The sequence below is a fragment of the Cibotium barometz genome, chromosome 25 (genome assembly GCF_041138505.1).
Source record: "Cibotium barometz isolate CiBa-2024 chromosome 25, ASM4113850v1, whole genome shotgun sequence".
Lineage (NCBI taxonomy): Eukaryota > Viridiplantae > Streptophyta > Polypodiopsida > Cyatheales > Cibotiaceae > Cibotium > Cibotium barometz.
The window spans coordinates 4,920,783-4,938,553 of NC_141070.1; the positions used below are offsets into that span (position 1 = coordinate 4,920,783).

Here is a 17,771-nt window from a genome sequence, read left to right on the forward strand (position 1 = left end):
GTCATGATTTGAGAGGTAAAATCCCATTGAACAGTGTCAAATGCCTTAGCAATATCCACCTGCAATATAAGCACATCTTGATGTGAATACTTAGCATATTCAATTGCAGTCAAGGCATTGGATATATTGTCATGGATTTGTCTTCGCGGCACAAACCCATACTGATGAGGATGAAGTCCTGCATCCAGTATCCTGTGAAGCCTATGCACAATAATTTTGGTAATGAGTTTGTAAACTACAGGCATCAAAGTAATAGGCCTCCAATCTGACATATGGTCACACAGATGTTTTTTGGGCACAAGTTTGACTATGCCATGCTTCCAAGAGTGCGGCACAACTGATTTTCTTGCCAGGCAACATTGATCATTTGCAAGAAGACTTCTTTTAAATCATCCCAAAAAGAAATATAAAATTCCACCGTAAGGCCATCCCAGCCAGGGGACTTGTATTTGCTGAGGTGGAACAATGCATTATCAAGTTCTGTGTCAGTAAAAGGTCTCTCCAAGGTAAGAGCTTCATCCATTTCCACTATTCCAGAAACATATTGGAGAAACTCAGTCCTAGCCTCAGTCATTTGATTTGATGGGGAACTAGGAGCGGAGAATAATTTCTGGAAATAATTCTGGCATTCATCTTGGAGATCAGAGAAAGAGTGCGTCCAAGAGCCATCTAGCTTCCTTACCCTTAGGCATGAGTTTTTCTTTCGAGTAGCATGCAAGCCCTGAAAAAAGGCTTTTGATGAGCAGCCCTTATCCATGAGGGGCTTCATTCTTGCCCTAATCTGCCATTTGTGCAATTTCCTCTGATCATTAACAGTCAATTTAAACTGAGCATGTGAAAGGAAATCCTTTTCTGAATCACAGAGAGGCCTTAACTGAGAAAATTCAGTCAAGTGTTGTGCTGTCCTTTTTGCCCATTTAACCTCATTCCTCCATTCAGTCATATGCCAGTTGCCATACTCCCTGATGACATTCTGCATACGAGAGACAAAGCTGTCCCAAGCATAATTCATGTCCTCCTGGGCATGCAAAGGCAAGGGATGAATTGCAAGTCTGATCATTTGCTGGAAATAGTGATGTCGGAAATAAGCCTGATTAACATGCAATAATCTACTGGAGAGAGGTGGCAAATCATCCAGAGGCATGCCAAGCTGCAAATTCATCCACAATGGGGCATGATCTGACAAGCCCAATGAGAAATCTATAAGGAGATGAGGGCTAAAATCTGCAAATTGTTGAGGGTCAAACAAATACCATCTGTCAAGCCTTGCCCAGTATGTAGTAAGTGCATTATGATGAAAAGTATATCCAGGCACTGACCCTTGGAGAAGCACTCATAAATCTTCAGCCTGCACAGAAAGAAGCATGCTGTCCCATTTTTGCCTTTCCAATGATAGCATATGAGATCTTGAAGTGGTGTTATCTCTTGGCAGAGGGGAATTATTAAAATCTCCATAGATGAATGCATTGGATCTCCATGGATATCTGCATAAAGAATCCCATAATGAAGCCCTCATGGCAGAGGTCTGGGAAGCATAGACTGATGCAAACTCAAGAATATCACCATTGACATTACATTGTATGACCATCCATCTGCCCACTGCTGTCATTGAAGGCTAACTGAGGCTCCAGCTCATGTCTAACCAGTATGCATACACCCGAGTAGGTAGTGGTACCAGCATAATATATATCATAACCGCCAAAATAAACATGATGACCAACCATGGAGTGTTGATTATGCTCTTGCAAACAAACAATATCTGGCTGCATTTTATGTACATAATTCCATAAAAGCCTCCACTCTGAGACATTGCAGAGGCTCTGTACATTGTAGGTAAAGCACTTAAGTGTTTGAGGCATGAAAGAGGTATATACAGCAAAGTATCAGATATAAAAACAAGACATCAGAGAGGCAAAGCCTCTGCCTGCATGGGCTGCATTCCATCATGACCCGACATAGCATTATCCCCTTCTTCTAAATCACATATGGGGATGCCCTTCTTCAAAACCCCCACCCAATTTTGAAGGACAGGAGCTGAAGTAGAAGCCTGTCCTGGTAAGGGAGAAGAAGCATCCCATTGACGAGATTGAAGGGGGCGTTGCTTCAATACAACCACCTTCTTAGGTTGTTGAAAACCATCCTGATCAATCCCCGCAGATTCCTTCATCTTCTCTTTTCCTTTATCTTTTCCTTTTCCAGCAAGTGACTGCACCTGATTGATTGGTTTGGCATTCTTTGCTCCATCTTTATTTGCTGTCTTAGCTTGCAAATTCTCATTCTTTTCCCGTGTCTGGGGCGGCAAGGCATTGGGAGGGGGCTGATGCAGAACCATTGGGCATTCAGAGGCTAGATGCCCAAACTTGTGGCAGGCAAAACACACACACACACACACTTTTTTTTTTTTGTAAAGCTTCATGTCATTAATTACAGGTGGGAAACCTCAAAACGAGGAAAACCCACCAAAAAGACCATATACAAGGGAAACTACTAGAGTGTTCACTATGTTCAGTGTGAACATAGTTGAACATCTAAAAACAATCTGTAAAAAGAGCATACAGAGATGAGTCTATCTCATGAAGAGAGAGACAGTCATATAAAGATTGCTGAAGAGAGCAACGGAAGAATGAGTAAGCATCCAAATGAGGCCCAGCAAAAACTATCCTGTTGCGAGACTCCCACGTAGTCCATAAAGCCCAATAGCGAACCCAATCAAAGAAGACTTTATAGGATCTAAGGGGTGAAGGGAGAAGGCCGAAGATCCAAAAGTATTTCCCAAAGGGTGCCTGTCGGAAGCGGGCTCTCAAACGTGTAGCAATCCGATCCAATAAAGTCCTGGTGAGAGGACAACTCCATAAAAGATGAAAGACTGTCTCTTGAGAAGCACCACAACTATGACAAGTTGAAGGTGCCAAAAGTCGCCTAGCCAAGAAAAGACCGACTGGCAAGACTCCAATCAAGCATCTCCATAAAAACAGTTTACTTTTCAAAGGTAGACTGCATTTCCAAAGAGAATGAAGCCGCTGTTTCCACCAAGCTTGGCTTTTATGAAGATGCCAAATCTGATTTGCATGTTCTTGAACCCAAGAGGCAGGCAACAAGAAATGATATATCGAATGAACCGAAAGTTTAGCCATTGATAAAGGGCCTCGTGCAGGTTGTTCTCTTTTAAGGCTCCAATCAACCAAACGATCAGAACGATCCAAATCTGCAATTGGTTCAAAAGGAGCAAGAAGCTCTCGAATAAGCTGCCAGATTGATCTATAATGCATCCCCAGACCAAATTTCCTGGCGGCAACCACAAAAGAAAGCACATGGCCAGCAGCATCCAAAACATCATCAATAAGATAAACTCCTTTCTTTGAAAGGAAATATGCCTTCCTAGGCTCACGTAGAGCCAGTGGTACATCAAAAACCTTCGACCAATGAATACTCTCAAGGCGAAGCGAAGAAGATTGCGCATTAAACCTCGGATTCCAAAAAAGATATTGCGTAATCTGTTTCCAGGCAAAAATTAACTTAGATGAAAGAGGACAGCCGACAATCTTTCCATTGAAATGGCTGAAAATTGCATCCCAATACGTAACAGTCCACTTTCCAAAAGCAGGTGAAGACATAGACATACACATATGACCCAACATAATAGCCCATGGCTGGCGTTGTTGTACAAATTCCAATAGCAAAGTGGATTTACGAGCAAGCACATGAAAATGAATATTCAATATGTTCAAGCCACCATGTGTCTTTGGAGAACACATCTTTGGCATTGACAAAAGACGAAGACCCTTTTTACGATGTTGAGTTTTCCACACAATTGCCATTGCCAGAGACAAACCGATCTATATCAGCTTTCCTCCACATAATCAATGGAAGAAAGAACTGTATGTAAGCCATCACAATAGCCTGCACTATCCTGAGACGTACATGAAGAACACACACACACACACACACACACACACACACACGCATGCATGCACACACTTTGCCCAAACACAATTGTTGCCGACCACACCGAGGGTCTGTTAATGTAGTAGCAAGAGAGGCCAAGATGGTGACGATTTAGGGTTGTCACCGAGAAGTGTTCCGAGTTGTACATGAAGACCCACGCTTGCACGAATGCATGCATGTGCACACACACACGTGCCCTTGCAATGTACATTCTTTTTTTCCCTCATGCAAATCCAAGTCTTCCATATTTATGATGTGTTTTCTAGTTATTGTTTCCTAGCTGTTCCGGTCATCTTTTTTATGGTGGTTCCGGCCTCTCGTGGCTTTTGTTGCTGTCAGGTCCGCAAATAGAAAAGGATGGTGATAATCATTAGCAATCATGGCTTTGCATACCATTCCGTTGGGGGGCCCATGATGGCAAAGAAATTGAACTTAGATGTCCTTATGGAAGCCACATTTCTCATGAGCACATGTGATATGTATAGTTATTAAAGTATGTTCTTCAAGGGGCAGTTAGAATATCTAGAGTGATTTCATGCATGGTTGATCAGGCTGGTTTACCAACACAGATATAATATAAAAAAATGTATGTGTCTGTCAAACATACATCCATTCTAATGTATGCGTGTTGTGATTTTAAGTATTTAGTCTATGGTATGTGAGCAAAAGTCGATAGTTTGCAGCTTTACGAACTGCTTTTTATGTGGGTAAGACTGAAAGACTTTCCCTTTTACATATTTGGCTTGTTTTATTCAGGCCATTTTCCGGTCAATCTCTTCAAATTGGGGGGTTCTTGACTTGAAAGACATGCCGGCAGGGACAACAAAAGTGTAAGAGGACCTGTATTTATGCAATTGCTGTAGATGGCAAAGTAACCTTACATATATGGTGGCTTTTAATTTTGTAAGTAATTTTGCAGAGCTAAGTCACTTCAAACTCCATTTAAGGAGGTGGAGTCTGGTGTGCACAGCTTGGAGTTTGAGCTGGGATCAAATTATGCACCACTTTTTATCAGTTTCTCGCTTTCTCAATTATCAGACTGCACATCACAAGACGTCTGGACAAGGTTCCATGATTTGTACTCGTGCCCTTTCCAGATTGAAATAAAAGTCTCAGGTTCCAGATTGGAGTTGTTTAGCAAATGTTGAAATGATGAAGTTTGTAGGAATGTACTTCGGCAAGGTTTTGTGACATGTTGTTATGTAATATGTGTTGAGGTTTTTGGATTTAGCATTCATGGATTGAGTTTTACAGGGAGGCATCCGACTCAAACTTTGTTTTCCCGGTGGGTTGTGGAAGGGGACGGCCTGATCCCTTGGGGACAGTGGTGCAAAGTAATGGATCTATCAATTTTGCACTTTACTCAAAACATGCTGCGGAGGTGATTCTGTGCTTGTATAATGCTGGGAGTACACAACCCTCAGTAAGTTTTTGATTGAGTGCATACATTAGCTTAGCATGTAGGTCTTCATATATCATATCTAGGAGATGTTACTGGCCACTTTCTCAATTAGGAGGTTCGAGGTTTATGATCAGAGAATACGTGAAGATACTCCTTACCCATGTCACACTTTGGGCCTAAATTTTGCACTCTTTTTATGGCTACTTTTTTGTGTGTAGTCGTCAGTTTTTGGTTTTCTTGTTTTCATGTCATATGCCATTGTGCATATAAACCCTTGTGGTCTTTTTTTAAGAGATTAATATTTTTTTTTTCAAATTTCTTTTGTGCCCAGAGCGTGTTGACCCTGTGCACACGTGGAGTTCTCAGAAGGAGAGCACAGTCCCGAGTTCTCAGGCGGTCCCCCCCTTCTACACCGCCCGGCTACCTCACCTACACCGCCTACTCACCCTGCCTAGCTCTACACCGCCCCACCCACACCATCCTAACCCTGGCCACACCCCCTAGCTCTACACCCTCACACCCACATTGCTCTACATTGCCCAGTCGCTAGTCTCCACACTGCTTGTACCCTGGTCACCAAACCCCCCGTCACATATTCTCCACACCATTGTGGTCCACAGATCTACATTGCCCGTCCCTAACTAAACCGACCCACGCCACACCACCTCACGCAGATGCCCCCATCCCAAGTGATTCAGGCTTTCTTCTTGGAAGCTTCAGATCCTGGACATCCTCCAGTGCGATAAAATGACACTGCCATGGGAGGCTGACATTTAGTCTATGTATCCAGTTGTAGGGGAGGATGATATACGATAGTGCATACATGTCTCTTTGTACATCAGGGTTCATGCAGTACATGGGCCCTGTTTCTTTAGACACACAGGCTTTTTCCTTTTCCATGTTTTATGACTCCACACGGAACATATGCACTACATTTTGCTCTCGTAGACCTTGTGGGTCTTTAGTAGGCACAGGATCATGATGGGCTGATTGCTGAGCACTTCTCACATGCGAGGGATGTATTGGATCCACTTCTGGTTCATATGTTTAACAGGGCCCTATGCGAGGGTTTCCCTGCCAGTTGGTCTTCTAATATCATTGTGCCGATTCTGAAAGCAGGTGACCCCATGGATCCCGGTAACTACAGGACTATTATGATTGGTCACACATTGGCCAAGATTTATGGTCGATCTTGGAGCATGAGCTCAGCAGATGGCCGGAGGAGCACCAGGGCAGGCAGGTTTCCGGAGAGAGCACTCCACACTGGACCACATCTTCACATCACGGGGTATCATTGAGGAGGGGAGAGCACATGGGCACCAGATATACTGCTACTTTGTGGATTTCCGCAATGCTTTTGACATAGTCCCACGGGTCAGATTGATGAGGAGACTGCAGGACATGGGAGTACCGACAGAGATGCTTTGGGGGATCCTCACACTCTATGATTCTGTCAATGGCAGAGCGCGGGCCCCGCCGGGGGGGGGGGGGGGGGGGGGGGGGGGGGGGAGGAATCAGAGGACATACATAGCACTATCGGGGTGAAACAGGAGCACTTTTGGCAGGAGTTTTGATACCCATTCTATTGTATGCAGATGACAGTGTCCTCATTTCTGACTCAACAGAGGGGCTGCAGAGACACTTGGATGCATTACAGGCCTTTTTTGAGGATCGGGACCTCACCGTAAACCTTGGGAAGACCAAGGTTATGATCTTTAATACCTCCTTGCAGTGGATACACAGATTTGCACAATAGTTTACATATAGTGGGGAGCCAGTGGAGCATGTGACCTCTTATGTATACCTTGGGATCACTTTTACCAGACCGTGTTTCTCTATGTAGATGGTAGCCGAAACCTGATTGATGCGCGGCTATGCAGCCTTGGGCTCACTTGAGAGGTAGTGCTCACAAATACAGTTTCAGGAGGAGCCGAGGATGAAGCTTTGCCTATTTGACACACTAGTCGCACGTGCACTACTGTATGGAGCTCCTATCTGGTGTCCTAGTTTATACCACAGGAGGAGATAGAGGGAGGAGCCAGCTGAGACAGACACGGAGGATGTATATGATGGGTGGAAGCCGATGGAGAGGCTGCTAGTGATGATGATCTCACGCATGATTAGAAGTAAGCAATCAGTGCCACACGAGATTGTGCGGGCAGAGATAGGGGCTGCACCGATTGTGATAGAGGCTATTTTCCAGACAGTGACATACTGGCACAGATTATGGCAGCTGCCACTAGACAGATGCAGGCTTGCCCTAGAGTCCTCGATACAACTGGCACTAGACGGAGACACGCAGTGTTGGTATGGTCAGGTGAGCACTTGGTTTGGTATGCATAGCATGTAGATGGAGGCACTCCCTCGGTTCCAGTATAGCATAGAGGCACCATCCTTTGCTCTCAACAGCACAGAGCTGCACACGGTCATCAGGAAGAACATCGTGAGGCAGGTTACTCAGAGGACTTGGCACCCACCCGTCCAGCCCCTTATGACCAAGATGGCCTTTTACAGGGACCATTTTCTTCGCTTGACAAAGGACGGCTTCATCACACGCCCGCACTACATGGACACACATCTGTCATTCGGGGTGCGATGTGCGATTGGACAGATTTGCACCTCATCCCATCAGTTGAGAGTGGAGACAACTAGATATGGGCCGAGGGAAACTACACCAAGGACATGATATGTTAGCTTTGTCACATAGAGGTTGAGACAGAGGCCCACTATGTATGCAGATGCCCAGTAAACTATGAGATTAGGGGGAGGTCCCACTGCCACTTTTGAGATGGATGTGGACCACTTTTGAGGATCATGGATTTCCCAGACGAGAGATGCTTCTGACTTTTTCCCCAAGAGCTTCGTAGACACAGGGAGTCCCTTTTGTGGCCTAGACCAGCGGTACTTGTCAGAGGACCAATACAGAGAGCTCTCACCGACTTCTTCCAGACCAGAGTGACGAGGGCAAATTCACCTACTACACCCGACCTTTAGGGTGATGCGGGAGCTCGGCTGAGAGGAGTGACGCTAGACACAGCCATTGAGCTATGCAGAGCCTGGTGCCCTTGACCTCGTAGTCCCCGCCCACTCACACACCACAGGACTTTCTCCTGCCGGCCCTGCTTTACTACATTGGGTGCCATGTTGCAATATCCTATGCGGGATATTTTAGGGTGATATAAAAGCTGGACACTTTTTGTTTTGGGATCAGATCTGACATTTCAGCTCTTATTACTTTGTCTGATTGTTATTTTTAGTACCTATGATGTATTTCATGGACATGATGTAACCTTTTGGTCTCATAGGTCATTTTGGCCTCTTGTAGACGTTAATACAACTTTCTTTCTTTCTTTATTTCTCTCTCTCAGGAGGAGACAGAGGAGAGAGCCGGCCGAGACAGATACAAAGGAGTTATATGGTGGGTGGAAGCCGATGGAGAGGCCCCTAGTGGCGATGATCTCGTGCATGATTAGGAGTAAGCCATCAGTGCCACATGAGATTATGCGGGCAGAGATGGGGGCTACACCGAGAGTGATAGAGGCTCTATTCTAGACAGTGACATACTGGCATAGGCTATGGGAGCTTCTACTAGATAGATACCCCCGGCTAGCCCTGGAGTCCTCGAGACAGCTAACACAAGAGGGAGATACAGGGTTGTGGTATGCACAAGTAGGTACTTGGTTTGGCATGCACAGTACGCAAATGGAGGCACTCCCCCCGTTCCAGTACAGCATAGAGGCCCCGTCATTTTCTCTCAGCCGCACAGAGCGGAACAGGGTTATCAGGAAGGACATTGTTAGACTAGATACTTAGAGTACATGGAGTTCACCTAGTCGTCCACTGGGGATGAAGATGGCCTTCTACAGAGATCACCTCCTATGCTTGACAGAGGATGGTTTCATCATCCGCCCCTAGCTGAGAGTGGGACTTGCCAGATATGGGCCTAGGGCGGCCGCACCAGAGGACAGGATATGGCAGCTCTGTCACACAGAGCCCGAGATAGAGGATCATTACATATGCGGATGCCCTGTATACTATGAGATTCGGGGCAGGTTCCACTGCCTCTTCTGAGCTGGGTCCGGACCACTTTCCAAGATCATGGACTTCCCGGATCAGAGATGCCTTGGGACTTTTTCTTCTAGAGCTCCGTAGACATAGGGAATCCTTAGTGAGATCCAGATCAACTGTACTTGCTAGAGGACCATCTCACCGACTTCTTCCATACCAGCACTCCGAGGGCCGATCCACCTATCATACCCGGACCACAAGCTAGTGCAGGAGTTCTGCCCAGAGGTGTGACACTCGACAAAGCCAGTGAGTTATGCAGAGCTCGATGCCCCAAACCCCATGGTCCTCGCCCACGACCACGCTACCCCACAGGAGGATCTGAGCCATCATCTCCCATCATCGTCTTAGGACCTTCTCGCGCCAGCTCAGTTTTACCACCTTGAGCACCATGTCACAGTGGCCCATGAGGGATGTTTTAGGGTGATATGAGAGCTCTTTGCTCATGTACCGAGATCAGATTTTATAGTTCTAGATTTTGTTATCTTTCTATATTACCATTTTGTACCCAGGATGATGTACCTCATGGATATGATGTAACCTTTTGGTCTCATAGGTCATTTTGGCCTTTTGAAGACGTTAATACAACTCTTTCTCAGTGGATTATGTGTCAAAACCGTTTCGAGCATTTATCTTAGGATCACTCATCTGGAGAGGCAGTCCCACCTGCCCCTACTTGAGTTTGGAGGTGATCCTTTTCGTCGACGTTCATGTATCGATGGTGGCAGTCCCCCTCCCCCCCTCCTACAGATACCTATATTGTGATAGCTGGAGCCCAGATATGCATATGGGCGAGCCAGAGCCGAATGGGCCCACATGGAGCATAGGATCAAAGAACTCCTCAGACGTCTACGCACTAGGACAATCTTAGACTACTCGCCATTCAAACCCTCGACCAAGTCTCACAGGGTTGAGGGCAGCTTAGACAGATCTCACCTTACTAGACCCCTTTGATGCAGATGTCCTCTTGGAACATTCAAGGATTGGGTGGCCCGCAGTGCCGCTCTTGGTGGGGAGTCCTTCGTGAGGAGCTACAGAGAGCCTTAGTGAAGGAGGAAGGGGAAGAGAGGCGAATATAGAAGGTGCACACTTGGGGGGATGCTCGAGCTTATTTGGCAAGGGCCCATGCTTTGGATCAAGTAAAAGTTGGGAGAGGCTGAATTTATAGGGGAAGTGAGTTAAAAAACACCCTTGCTTTAGTTTTGTGCTTTCCATAAAAGCTAGGGCTTGAGATAAATCCCCTTCTTGCTTTAACACAAAAAAACCCCACTGATGCTTTTTTTTACTCACACTTTTCCCCATTTTAACCCTCACGCCTTTAGCTTTCCTTCTTCCAGAGTGCCTCCTACATCCCTATGTATGCAATCTAAGGATAACCCACGCAATCTAAGGAAGGAGGGAAGTGTGACTGCAAGAGGAAAGGACCAGATGTACGAGAGATCAGAGCAAAACCACACAACATGAAATAGGTGAGTGAGTCTATATATACTGGTGAATGAACATATGTACAAGAGCCCTCTGATGTGAGGTGACTTTGAGTAGAAAGACCAGTGTAGAAGCAGAGATGATGTCGGGGCTGAAGCACGGTCGATGAGGAAGGCTCGCGTCGATGTGAGGCAAAGCACTCCGAGAGGTGGTCGAGGCACTGTGAGGTCATAGTGGCAGTGGAAGATGAGGTGATGCAGGCTCTGGTGACAAGGGTGGTGCAGTACCTGAGGTGGTAGATGAAGAGCAGAGAGGGCTTCCGTCCCGAGTGTTGTAGTGGTGCAAGCTCTGGTGACAAGAGTGCTGCGTACCTGAAGGGTGCAGGCTCTGGTGACAAGGGTGCTGCGTACTTGAGGGGTGAAGAGCAGAGAGGGCTGCCGTCCCGAGTGGTGCCGATGGTGAAGATAAGCAGAGAGTGGGCTGCCGTCCTGATGGTGTGATGTAGCAGAGAGTGGGCTGCTGTCCCGATGGTGAGAGCCGAGGAAAAATGCTGAAGTGCTCTATGTAGCAGAGAGGGCTGCCGTCCCATGAGCTGAAGATAAAACGCTGATATGCTCTATTGTAGTAGAGAGGGCTGCTGTCCCATGATCAGATATGTAACGCTGATGTAATCTATGTAGTAGAGAGGGCTGCTGTCCCATGAACAGATATGTAACCCTGATGTACTGAATGTAGCAGAGAGGGCTGCTGTCCCAGGGCTGGACAAAAAGCTGTTTTCACACAGGAAGCGGGGGCGGAAGGTGATGGGGCAGGCGGAAGGCTCTCTCAGGTGGGGAGAACAGGCTGCACAGGGAGGGGGGGTGACAAGGCAAGGACGAGGAGGAGGGGTGGGGGGTGTTGGGGTGTGTGACATGCTCGCACAGGGGAGGGAGGCTCAAGCACTTCTCATCACCAGAATAAGTTTAGATATTGCTTCGGAGAGAGGACCTCAGACCTCTTTGGCAGATATAGGGAGATTCTGTATTCGGATCCACCAAAGGAGACAGCATCAGCTGCCTATGCTACTGCATCACCGTGACAGAGAGTGAGTGTGCAGCTCTAGTAGAGGAGCACCAAAGAAGAATCACTACTGCCAATGTTACGGTCGTCTTGACTGAGAGAAACCATGCAACTCTAGTAGAGGAGCACCAGCTCAAATCACACTATCTCAAGGGATATTGTTCTTGACTACATTGATCGAGGGCCTTTGACGCTGATTAGCTTTTCTATTTTGATAAGCTGTTATGATGTCCGTACTGTGCATAATTGCAAGGGAACAGACTATGGTGCACATCACCAACCCCATGATGATGCAGATTGATCATGACTGTCACTGGTCAGGTGTAATTTTTGAACACATTCAAGAGATTGTTTCTATGTGGCCTCTATGGGAAAATCCTTTTCTATTTCAAGGCTCTTTTCTTGTGCTTCAAACTGTTGCTTTTTTAATCACCAAACTTCTATTTTGCTGAGATTTTTTTTTCTCTGCCACCTTTTCTTTTAATTCAACTGTTGAGGTTCTCAAGATCTAATGGAACTTTGCAAATTTTTAAAATCCCAGGGTTGATTTCATATTTGTAGTGTTACTATCATTTAAAAAAGAAGATAAAGCAAGATTGCAGATATTCTAATTAAGATAATCATTCCTGAGCCAATGAGGTGATAGCTCGAGGGGTGAAGGTGTTTGCCTAGGACCAAGAGGTCCTGGGTTCAGAACCCAGGCGCCTACGGGCAGTGAAAAAACAGTAACTATGGGAGGATCTTGGACCAAAGGCCAGTCGGAAAAAAGAAAAAAAAGATAATCATTCCTGAGGCGAATGGGAAGATTTCTGTATGGTTAGAGGCACAGCAAAGTACCTCTTGCATCTACAAGCGCCTTGGGTCATGTGTGTTTGGTTATTATGACTTACACAATAGTTGTCAGCGTGTAGCTGTCAGTGTGCTTGTGTAAGTGAGATATATGTTTTATTTTCTCATAAGTAAGCTGTTCCTGGTTTCCATATTCTTATGATAAGAGAAATGTTTTGGAAGTAAATAGTAATAATAAATCCTGACTTGGCAAATAGGTTTTAGGAAGCCGATGCTGATTTATATCTAGGCACTTCTTCTGGAAACATAAACTGTAAAGGATGTCTTGGTTTTCTAATATACAGGTGGAGCTAGAGCTTCAGAGTTTAATCCATCGAACAGGAAACACATGGCATATAGAGCTGGATGACATTGGCATGTTTGATCGATATGGATATAGGTGCAAAGTAAGCATATCAAAATCGCTTGAAAATTTTGCGCCACATATAGTTAGCAGCATACTTCCAATGGAAGACTCTTTAACCGTGCAATAAAAGTACATTTGTTTTAACTTTCTTGACCATGTTAATCATATGTATGGTGATAATATACATTTGTGTAAGATATATATTGACAATATATATTAGGCATATATTAAAGTGATAATATGCCTAATTATGTCAGCACACTACACAAATTCATATTGTCACCGCAATATATGATATATGCCCATAATGTCAGGCACATTGGGATAAATGTAAAATAATAACCTTAATATTGTCAAGTACAATAACATAAATGTATATTTTAGGGTGATAGTTCTTGGGACAAAGGCAACCGTTTTCATGCACGACGGATTCTTTTGGACCCTTATGCAAAAGCTTTGGCACCATTCCTGCCTGGGCAAGGTAAGAAAGATATGCTCTCATCACCTCTTTTTTCCTACTAGTGGGCTGACCCGTGTATATAATTCCCAACTTGATATTTGTCAAATTCGTAGAGTAATAGGAGCCTACCTCTCCTCGAACCTCCAAATTACCCTCTTGAACCTCCAAATTCTTGCCACATGGCAGTTTCGTGTAACTTTTCCTTTATATAATATAGAGAATAGAGATATAGAGAAGGCTGTGCAAATCTTGTCAGTATAATTGATCAACCTTGTTGTGGGTATTATTTTTTATAGATAGTCTTCCTTCACCAGCTCTAGCACTCGGTTTATTGACAAAAAAACAGCCACGATTTGAGTGGGAAGATGATGTGCACCCTGAGTAAGTGTAATTCACCTTTAAAATCATCGTGTATGTTTTTTTTTGGACTACTTTTATGATTATTTTGTGTTTCTTTTATTCACAAGAAAAAAAGATTTTGATATTTTGATATTTTGTATATACAAATTTTAGCATCCCTTTGGAGGAAGTTGTGGCCTACCGGTTAAACGTCATGGGGTTCACGGTGGATAAATCCAGTGGATTGGAAAAAAGTGTTTTGGGAACATTTGATGGATTAAGTGAAAAAATTCAACACTTCAAGACTCTGGGTAAGATATCTACTGTAAAGGAAGCAAGATCAATGACGTTAAAAACTTGTGAGTAGCTAGCCAGAGTGGTGGTTGCGACACCGCCTGCTAAATGACAGGTCCCAGGTTTGGACCCTGGCACCTTAGCTTAGGGAAAAAATTATCAACAAAAGGAAACTCCCAAGATTTTTGTTCAAAGGAGGAATTATCTCTATTTAGTTTTAAATCATCCTGAAAACTAGCTTATCTTTTTCTTTTTGGTTAATTGAAGGTGTAAACTCCATCATTCTGCAGCCAATATTTGCTTTTCAAAAGGAAAGAGGTTTTTTCTATCCTTTCAGGTACATCCCGGTTGAAATTGAATGTTAAAAATGGCACTTGTAAGATGGAAATCATATGTTCCATGTATTGGAAGATTTGTCTGGAATGCATGCATCTTGTTGAAATAAATTGTTGACGTGGTTGTTGCTAGCAACCCCTTCGCCTCTCTCCCACCTTCCCTGCCCTCCAGCCGTATGAGCCTTCCTCTCACCTTCTTTGATGAAATTTATCCAGTAATTAAGCTATTAATTGAACAATTGGCATTCATAATCTTGCATCATCACAAAGAGAAGAACGTGAATTACATATTGCTTGGGCTCGCTTAAATAACCCTCATACAGAGTGTGAAGGGTTTTGCTATTTTGGCTATCCACACAAAATACTCACACGTACTATCTCTTCTTTATTCTTATCACCTTATTTAACCTTTAGGAATGAACCTTAAGTTTACTGTTCCTAACACTAATGAAAATGTCCTAGCTGATAATAAGTAGGCATTATTTTTTGAGGAGGTGATGACGAGAGAAAAATAGAGGTGAGAGCCAAGATAACCTGCTCGATACCAATTGTTGGAGTGGAGACAAATGTAGCAACACACTTTTTTTGTTAAACCATACTTTCTATTCCTTTCTGTTTAAAGAGAAGAGCCCCCAAGATGATACAATGTACAACTAAAAGCGATGGAAAAACAAGTCCAGATGCTGCAAGTGGTCTAGCTGCTGTAGCTGAACACAATCACGTAAAGATCGACAAAAGTAGTAATACTTGTCAATCTCAGGTGACTGAAAAACCAATCGATTCCGACCAATCCATACTGTCTAAAGTGCCCAAAACCTTGTCCATGCAAAGAAAGGAGCTTTGTCTGTCAAGTTCCTCGCTAGTTTGCCAAAGATCAAGAAAAATATACACTCAAAAATGTGGTAGTTAAACATAGTAATAGGCGATGTAAGAACTCCTTAGTATCTGTGCAATTCCATAAAAAGTGTGGAATAGTCTCATTCAAGCACACGTACCGTACGCATTTAGTAGTAGCAATTTTTTTTCCTTTTTTGCCAAATATGTGCCAACAGGGAGTACCCTGCAATACATCTCCATAGGAATAGTCTCTTTTTAAGGGGAAGTTTACTACTCCATACCGCTTGCAAATTTTGCTTTCACCATTTTTCTGTTTGGTTAATTGCCATATCCCATTTGCATGCTCCGAAAAACACGGGTAATGGATGATCAATATGTAAATCTTTGATGTTGTAATTTGAGCAAAACGAATCGTAGTAGAAATATGAAGCGCTACTCTATGCAATGTCCAGTCTTGTAATCTATTCTCTTGAGGGTCATGCAATACATCCTGAAAGGGTTGCATTTGATTGTTTATTTGCTGCCATGTTGGCCTATACTGCATACCCAATCCCCATCTTATTTGTGCCTGTGAAAATGACTAGACCCTTCCATCACGAGATATCATATCTTGCACATACCTTTAGTAGATAGAAAATAAGCTCTTCTAGGTGTTGTAATCGCCAATGGAGCAATAAAGACTTTACTCCAATGTATATTCTCTCGTCTTAGAGAATTTCCTATTTGTGGAGGTCTCCCAAACCAATGTAAGTATTGCAGCACTTCTTTTCAATCAACAATCAATTTGCTCATGTATGGGAATCTTGCCTTGCACATGCCCAAAAACTATGTCGTAGTATTGTAGTTACCATTTACCAAAGGAAGATGCCTTAAATTTTTTTACACATTTCAGTTACCATGAGCATCCAAGGTTGTTCCTGAGGCAGGAAAGTATGTAACATTGTTGCTTTTCTTGTCGACACATGATAATTAATATTTAGGACATTCAGTCCTCCATACATTTTAGCTGAGCAAACCTTCTGATACCTTGGCAGCCTTAGTGATTTTTTGTGTTCTTTTGACTCTATACTACTTCCATTGTCTGGGACATGAAAGAAGAAATTTGCTTTCTTGAGCATATCAACAGTGGGAAGAAAAACTGGATGTATGCCATGAGAATAGATTGTTCAATGCGAAGCGTGACATGAAGCGGCCATGTAGACAATTTCCCATAATCTAGCTTTGTTTTTGTTTTTTGCATCACCCATTTAGTAGTATCCCAGTGAAAGACATTCTAATTCAATGGATATCTCGAATGTTTGACAATTTGAGTGGGTGGGAGAACTTGCTGAGTCCATAAAATAATGTGCCAATCTTCTTCCTTTAAAGGCAACAATTTTGATTTCTTGAAGTTTATAAACAGCCCTGCACGAATCAATAGACTGCCCACCATCATGTGCACAAGATTTTAGGATCACTCAACCTAGATAACATGACTTTGTCAAAGGCAATTGGATTTTAATATTGATGCTAGTTGAATGGCTCTCTCTCTGCCCGTCAGTTCGCCTCTCTGCCCCTGCCAGTTCGCCACAGTTCGCATTTCGCCATTTTCGCCTTTCTGTCGCCTCTCTGCCCCCGCCAGTTCGCCACAGTTCGCATTTCGGCATTTTCGCCTCTCTGCCCGCATTTCGCCATTTTCGCCTCTCTGCCCCTGCCAGTTCGCCACAGTTCGCATTTCGCCATTTTCGCCGTTGTGACCCCTTTCCCCACCCACCCTTGCTCAGGCCCCCAAGGTAGAAACATAACTCTCTCTCTCTCTCTCTCCTCCCTGCCTGTGGGAAGGACTGCAGAGTGATTTGGAGGAATGGCCCCGAGTCTCCAAGAGAAACTCGAGGCCCTCGAGATGGCAATGAAGGCATTAATCAAGGAGAACAAGAAGACATCCGATTCCAACCTCAATGAGGTGGAAAACAAACTACACAAGCACATCATAGCTCTCGAAGCACGGGTCACGAACCTCGAACAAGAGAACACGGCACTCAAGGAGGAGGTGAGTGCATTGAAAGTGGAAATGGTAGCCATCAAGAATGCTGAGAAGGAAGAAGGGGAGATCAATGACAACACTCTCACGGCCATCAAAGAAGAGATCTCCAAGGAGATCACAAAGGACATGGAAGGAAAGCTCGAAGCCAAGCAGTCAGGATGGGTCGAGGTGGTGAAGAAGAACATCCGTAAAGAAGTGAGAGAGGAAACTCAAAGGGAAGAAAACCAAATCATTCACACCACCATTGAGGAGGAGAAGATGAGGCATGCCCGCCGCCTCAACATTCGAGTCACAGGTATAGCCGAGACACCCGACTCCACTCCCGAGAAAGATGGACAGCTTCTATGCATGAAGCTCGGCTACAAGGAAGAGCACCCTCTCCCCTTCACCAA

The 17,771-nt window shown here is 44.3% G+C and overlaps 1 protein-coding gene across 9 annotated transcripts in view; it reads left to right on the forward strand.

Moving 5' to 3' along the window:
- Nucleotides 1-17,771, forward strand: part of LOC147624169 (isoamylase 2, chloroplastic-like) — a 221,221-nt gene that overhangs the window by 136,564 nt on the left and 66,886 nt on the right. For all 9 annotated transcript variants that reach the window (XR_015269057.1, XR_015269058.1, XR_015269056.1 and 6 more), the window contains exons 4-11: nucleotides 4,702-4,775; nucleotides 4,865-5,011; nucleotides 5,200-5,368; nucleotides 13,030-13,131; nucleotides 13,476-13,572; nucleotides 13,848-13,932; nucleotides 14,065-14,201; nucleotides 14,452-14,521. Coding sequence is in view for 6 of the 9 variants with exons in the window: in XM_086819095.1 (XP_086675221.1) it covers nucleotides 4,702-4,775; nucleotides 4,865-5,011; nucleotides 5,200-5,368; nucleotides 13,030-13,131; nucleotides 13,476-13,572; nucleotides 13,848-13,932; nucleotides 14,065-14,201; nucleotides 14,452-14,521 (881 nt within the window). In the remaining 3 variants the exon portion in view is untranslated. The remainder of the gene's footprint in view (nucleotides 1-4,701; nucleotides 4,776-4,864; nucleotides 5,012-5,199; nucleotides 5,369-13,029; nucleotides 13,132-13,475; nucleotides 13,573-13,847; nucleotides 13,933-14,064; nucleotides 14,202-14,451; nucleotides 14,522-17,771) is intronic.